Source organism: Serinus canaria, chromosome 5 (genome assembly GCF_022539315.1).
Source record: "Serinus canaria isolate serCan28SL12 chromosome 5, serCan2020, whole genome shotgun sequence".
In the NCBI taxonomy this organism is placed as follows: domain Eukaryota; kingdom Metazoa; phylum Chordata; class Aves; order Passeriformes; family Fringillidae; genus Serinus; species Serinus canaria.
The window spans coordinates 35,250,734-35,257,661 of NC_066319.1; the positions used below are offsets into that span (position 1 = coordinate 35,250,734).

At 34.2% G+C, this 6,928-nt stretch overlaps 1 protein-coding gene across 1 annotated transcript in view; it reads left to right on the top strand.

Moving 5' to 3' along the window:
• Positions 1–6,627, top strand: part of SCFD1 (sec1 family domain containing 1) — a 50,033-nt gene extending 43,406 nt beyond the window's left edge. Inside the window, exons 22-25 of the mRNA XM_030240018.2 lie at positions 385–418; positions 1,653–1,718; positions 4,319–4,387; positions 5,284–6,627. Of these exons, the coding sequence (XP_030095878.2) occupies positions 385–418; positions 1,653–1,718; positions 4,319–4,387; positions 5,284–5,307 (193 nt within the window). The 3' untranslated portion in view covers positions 5,308–6,627. The remainder of the gene's footprint in view (positions 1–384; positions 419–1,652; positions 1,719–4,318; positions 4,388–5,283) is intronic.
• The last annotated feature ends 301 nt before the right edge of the window (positions 6,628–6,928 follow it).

Consider the following 6,928-nt stretch of genomic DNA (forward strand, 5'->3'; position numbering starts at 1 on the left):
GTCTTGCTTACCCAGCTAAGATGCTAGGAGGTGGGATTTCTAGGTGCCATGAGTTGTGCTGATGCTGATCACATTTTTAACTCATTGTATTTGCTGCTAGGTAACAGCTCTATAGTTAGAGCTTTTAACCTGTGGAAGAATTGTTGTCATAAAGCTTATTATTCAAAGAGCAACATTAGAAATGATGAAGTAAAATTCCTATTTACTCATGTATTCAGTCCTGTAGATTGAAGGATTTTCCATAACAAATAGAAAGGCAGTTATTGTTGTATCTTATATTTTTGTCTAATATTATATAATAGTCCCTACATATGATGGGTACATTATGCTTATTGTGCTTATTTCTATTAATGTGTAATGAAATCTTTGCTGTATTTTTTATAGCTCAGTTCCAAGAAATAAAAACCCATTCCAGGAGGTAAGTCACATAGAAATATTTTTCAATGTTCATGTGTTAAAAATAAATAAATCCTGAGTACGGTAATTTTTGATGATCATGATTAAGAAAATGAGAGGTCTTATTTGCAAAAAAACCACTTAGACTAATTATATCTAGTATTAATTATAATTAGCTGTTATTCTGTAGCTTTTCATCTTCAAAGGACTATGTAAGTATTAACTAATACTGGAGGAAAAAAAGTAGAAAATTTTCCTGAAGGTAATTACAGGGATTTACTAATATCATAATTGAGTGAGCAGTTTAAGTCCTTCATTTTTAGACCAGATTTTCAGAATGCTCTCTAGGTTTAATCCTTTGTCTAGCCCTAAACAACAGCATTGATGTACATGACTATGTTAAAGAGTCTCTGCAGTTAAAGGAAAAAAAGCAAAATAATGAATGTTATCATTTCATACAAGTGCCTGTGACTTTCAGTATTTTTAATGTAAATATTTACCAATAGAAAAAGTCTTACCTGATTACTACAAAGTTTCATAAGCAAAATATTTTCCTTGGCAGTATACAAATGTTTCAGATTTTTATGAAATGTCCTAATTATCCTCAGGAACAAAAGAAATACCATGTGGTATCCCAGATATATATATGGCTACAGATAGCCCTACCAAAAATGTCAGGAATAAGATAAAATCTTTATAAAATTCATATAGTACGGTCAAACAATTTTGGATAATGAATGTAAACAACAATAATACAACTATTAAGTCTCCTTTTTCTATACACAAATTCTCCTTTAAACACAGCCCAGAAAATACTGATGGCTCTTACCTGTAATATTAGAAATTATTACCGGTCATAGGTGGCAAGAGAAAAAATGATTAGAAATTATATTTCTTTATGATAGAAGTATTTTATTTATGGCCCAGATAAACATCCGTGGAGATATTTTAACTCTTCCTGTAGTCATTGGAGACATCTCTGGACAAAAAAAGGAACATGTTGAAACTGTATATGTGTCAAGTGTGTCTTAATAGAAGAGAATGACATGTTAAAAGCTCTCAGCTTGCTATTCTGCATCCTACCAAAACTTCAGGTATCTTCTTTCAGATAGGAAGCAGTTCTTCTGTATCCAGTTCTTAAAAGAACACAGTGTGATTGTGATGATTTTTTTTTGTAGGTTAATTATCTGCTATATCACTACTTCAATTTTAAGAACTTGAATGCATACTCTAATAGTATGTCTGTTGCTTTTTAGGCCATAGTGTTTGTAGTTGGAGGAGGCAACTATATTGAATATCAAAATCTTATTGACTACATTAAGGTATGTGTACTTCTGTCAGTTGTAGTCCTTAACTTACTGATAGAAACCAGATAGAGCATGTTTTCTGCAATATTTGGTATTTTGAAGACCAAGTCTATGAAATTAGCCTTGACTTTCTTATTCTACACAGAGTCTGGGAAAAAAGGAATGTAAGAAATCAGTAGAAATTGTGGGTTACTAATTCAGACCAACAAAGACTTACTGTTTCTGGTATTTTGCTCGTGTTGCCCTTTGGAGTTGAGTAAATAAACTGCATTCTGTTTTATTTCGTGTTCATACACACCAACGTGGTTGAAAACTGTCAGCAGATGTAGCAAACTGAACTAACCTGTTTCAGAGTTGTGTTAGTAGTTTTCATGTGCTGGTGTTAAATAAAGCAGCTGTAGCATATCATAACCTTCAAGGTAAAGAACTGCTGAGAATTCTCTAGTTTTCAGAAATCTTGCAATTGAGATACCCAGTGCTTTTTTGCATGCAACTTTGCAATATGGAGTCAGTTCAATCTCAGACCAGCAGATAACAGCATTTTATTGTATGACAATCTTATTTGAGCATAAAGTATGTTGTTTCAGAAACCAACATAATGCAAATACTATGCTGTTAGAGCAAATACCAGATTGGCACCAATATCAAAGCATTTATTACTTACCCACAGTTAGAAGTTTTCCCTGCTGAGTTAATAGAAACTCATTCTTGTTAAACTGCATCATTTAATTCTGTGTAGAAATCATACAAGGTGCCTTATTCACAAGTAAGAAAATATGTAATCACCTATGTAATGCTGGTGTAACAGATGTAATTTCTCTGGTTCCAACTGGCCAGACTAGCAGAACACATGTATACCAAAAATCAGTGGATGGAGAAAAATAACTAAACCATTACAGTTCCTGAGAGGCAGGAGTGGTATTCAAGCACTTTCCAGGGATTAAAAAAAATGCTGAAGTAACCTTAGTAAAATTCTGAAGAAGGTAATAAATTATTTAACAGCAGCAGCACTCCATTCGTTCTTCCTGATCTTAACCTTGTTCCTGGTGCAGTTGTCCTGCCCTCTGGTAGACTGGATTGAGGCTTTTCACACATAAATTAGATATGGAGCATTAGTCATTGAAAAACAGTTATTCTGCAAAGCACATGAGAGTTTGATGTCCAGGTAAATTTTGAAGAGTGCAAAGTCAGAGTGTGTGTGCTGAGTTTCTCCCTCTGACAGGCAGCCATTTTGAAACAGAGCTTGTCTGGATAGAGGAAAGGATAGGAAGAGAAATGTAAATTAAGAAATCATTTATGTTTGGCTTAGCACTCATCACTATCCTCAATAACCAATTCAGTGAGGCATCTGCCTGTGGCAGAGTCTATTGGCAGACATTTAGCTTGCTCCTTAGTCTACCCAAAGCCTCTTTAGCTACTAAATCAATCCAAAAGGTGCCCAAGAGGATGGCTATTTGTTACTTCCTATTTAAAAAAATCTTCTGAATCCCCTAGAAGTTAGTTCACTTCACTGGTTGTAACTGCATACTGACAGAGCTGGGGTCTGCTGTGTATGTGTGAATACAGGGCTCTAGAGTGGTGACAGATTAAACACTCAGCACTTCATACAAAGTGTCAGGAAGCTGAAGTTTCAGAGGAATAAGAGGGCAAACAGGAGGTCATTTGTCAAACAGAAGGAGCTGAAAACTCTGGAAATGGTAATGTTAGACCTTAGGAGAGTCAGAAGTTGAAAATACTTTTTCTTCTTCTGGAAGCTGTGAACAGAGGTTTTTCATCCCAGTTGTCACAGCTGAAGTGTGCTGTATGTTTCTCCACTCAAACTGTGTCCTTGAGCAGTGGAACATGACCTCCCAAGGAGGAGGACTCCCTCACCTTTATTCCACTTAGCCCTTTGCTCTTGAAAAAACAAGGAAAGTTAATGCAAACAATAATTTTCCTTCCCACCACCTGGAATCCCGTGTGCCTCTCCCAGGTGACACTTACAGTCTTATCCAACAAAATTTGCTTTTCCATGTGGTAGACTTTCAGCATCTATTGTTTCCACAGATGTAGCTTATTAATTATTCTCAAATTCAATCAGTCTTCCTCCAGAATAAAAAAGAGAAAAATCAACAGCTCTGTTCTTGCAAGCAGATACCACAGAGATTTTATTCATGGCTTTATTTTTCTAAGCACTATCTGTTTTGCCAGTTTGCCCCTGAAAGCACAGAGAAAGTATTTTAAAACTTTCTGAAACAGGAAGTAATGTTCATTCAGCTTTGACATTCTGGGATTTTTTTGTGGAAGAATTAAGAGAAACCTTCAAATCCAATTATTTGTAGTTCTGTGCTAGAATAAACTATCTCACAATGTCAAAAAGCAAATATTTATACTGTCATTGAGGTAGATTGTGCCTTAAAATAAATGTATTGTCCAAGTTCAATTCAACATGCTGAAAATGTGTCATCAAAATTGCAAAGCATAGGAGCCTCCAAGAGGAGGCTAGCACACTGTTGTGTGCAAAAGAACTTAGTAGATCCTGTAATTTTCCTTTGTAGATGCTTTAAAAAGTACTGCTTGATAATCCTCTACTATTCTGTGAAGCAACTGATTTCCTATGGACTTTTCTTTTTTAGGGTAAACAAGGCAAACATGTCCTGTATGGCTGCAGTGAACTTTTTAATGCCACACAGTTTATAAAACAGGTAGATAACTTTGATAACTTCTATAATATTTACTCTTTATCTAACTCTACATCTCCATGGATTTTTACTGAAGAAAACCCAAAATAATCTGCGAAAGATTAATGCATGTTTCCTTTTTTTTATTTGTTTGAAGTGGGGTTTTAAAGTCATTATTTTTAATTAGCTGTTGAAGACCTGTTATCAGTGTGAGTTCACACAGGTAATGCAGGTAAACAAGTTCATAGTAATTGTCTTAATCCTACTGAAAAAAATTGAGTCAGTTCTTGGAACTTTCACAAATGGCATCTCTTTCTAGGGTTTTCTTGCAACTTTTTCAAGTTACAAGGTGTTTAAACTTTTGTCCTGGTTTATAAATGATATATAGATATAAAAGTACTGGCCTGGTGGGAGCATGATGTCCATACCTGTACTAAACTCTGTCTTTTAGTGCTGTTGAAAACATCATTATTTCTCTATGCCTCATTCCAATAAAAAATAAAAATTATTCATGGTGGTCAGCAAGTAGCAGCCCTTCCAGTAGCTGTCACCACCCATGGTTTTATGTCCTCCTAAGACGAGAGTAAGTTGTTATTCAAAACTGCATTTTAAATTAATTCTTGCTGCACTTCAAGGAGACAGATGGTACTTGCTGGCTTTTACCTCCTCATTCAGCTTAATTAACTTTTTTTTTTGTCTTGACTGTGTACACTGTACCTCATGAGATACATTCATGAAAATTTGAAGCTCAGGCCTTCTCCTCTGAGGTTATGAATTAAATATTCTGTCACCAGAATACATTTGGTTCTCAGAGACAAACAAAGCATATAAGACAGAAATATTTGCTGTATGAACTGGGTATTTGTTTGACTGAAAGAATAAGATTAGCAATCTAATGACTTTTTTCTCTTTGTGTTTAGCTGTCCCAACTTGGCCAGAAATAAGACTGAAACACCATTACCTGGATGGAAACGTGACAACAGAGAATTGTTACAGCATTCAGATATCTTCATATCTTTAATTTTGTCATTATATTAAAACTTAAACCCGTTTCATTAATATGATAACTTTAAAAAAAAATCTGTAATTAATACGGTGTATATCAGCATTTCAGAAATAAAACTTAAAACCTACTGTGTTTTTGGTGGAGGTCAGTTTCACTATTATTGCATTTTTATTGCAGTACTAGCTATGGTATGTGACAGAACTGGCTGAAAATATGGCATTTTCAAGGTCTTATATGTAAGTTTCTGATGTGGTAAGAAGGGCAATAGCTCTAAGAAAAGGTCAAGTCTGTCTTTAGGAGTTATAGTCTTCTTAAAAGTCAGAATATCTTTATTTAACAAAATTCAAAAGAGCAGAACTGCCTTTCAGGACAACAGACAAAGAGCCTTAGTGTAAGAGAACTACTTCTAGTTCTTACCCTTTTATTTTACCAAAGTAATTTGATTTGTGCAGTTTTTGCATTATGGTCAAAAGATACCTTCAGTACTGGAAGATACCTTCAGTACAAGTTTCTGGTACTGTAATTTAGCTTTTCTTTTAAGGTTAAGAGAAAATTGCTTGCCAACAGTCAATTTCAAACTGTAAAACTGAAATCTTTAATAATTTTCTTCTGCAGTTTTTATTGTAACTACTTTGACTGTTATGTTTGGGAAGAACCCAAGTCATACTCACAAAACAGCTCTTAAGTTGTATCAGCTCATATTTAAAATACTGTTTTTAACAGTTCCATTAAGTAGGGGCAGTTTAATAGTTTAAAGAATCTGGTAATGATAATTCTGGAGAATTTTCATTACTTATCAAAGAACATAACAAATTCTTTTTTATAAGTGGGGGTCTCTGTCTTTAGAAACCTCCTCTCTGGAAACAGCTACTGGTGAAGCAATAATACTACTTCAAAGCAAGGCCTAACACACTCAAAAAGTGAAAACATTTCTTGTGGGTTTATTAGCAAACTGAGAATTACTGGTTTACTGTAAATTTTTCAGTATTACTTTTTGCACTGTTTTTTAGTGTTGAATGTTAGTTTTGCACTAAACAATGCCCTTTCCTCAATTAGATTGTTTTTCAGAACATCTGTACAAGAAATACAGTTGATCTATTCCTTAAAAGTATCACAAGAATAATATGCATAATCTAGACCATGTTATTAAAAAGTAATAATGTTATTTAATTATCTCTGTTAATCTACTCCACAATACTGCTTATAAATTTGTAATTTTGCTGAGTCAATAAATATATTTACTATGGTGTTCATTGTAGTTGTTGCATGTGAACACTGTCCCAGATTTCAATAAGCAAGGATTCACTGTCAAATGCAATTTGTTATTCTAATTATATATATATATATATACACACACATATATATATGCTATATTTGTTAGCAAAAACAAGGCCAGATGTGTCAGGAAAAGAAAATTACATTTAAAGTGTTTATCACTTCTTGTGGGAGTTTGTTCCAGGCTCTTGAAATAATCCCTCCTCAACTGTGCTTCCTGTGCAGAGAGTTTTAACCTTGCAGCTGACAACCAGTTTATGAAAAATCTGCCACTTGGTTTTTGT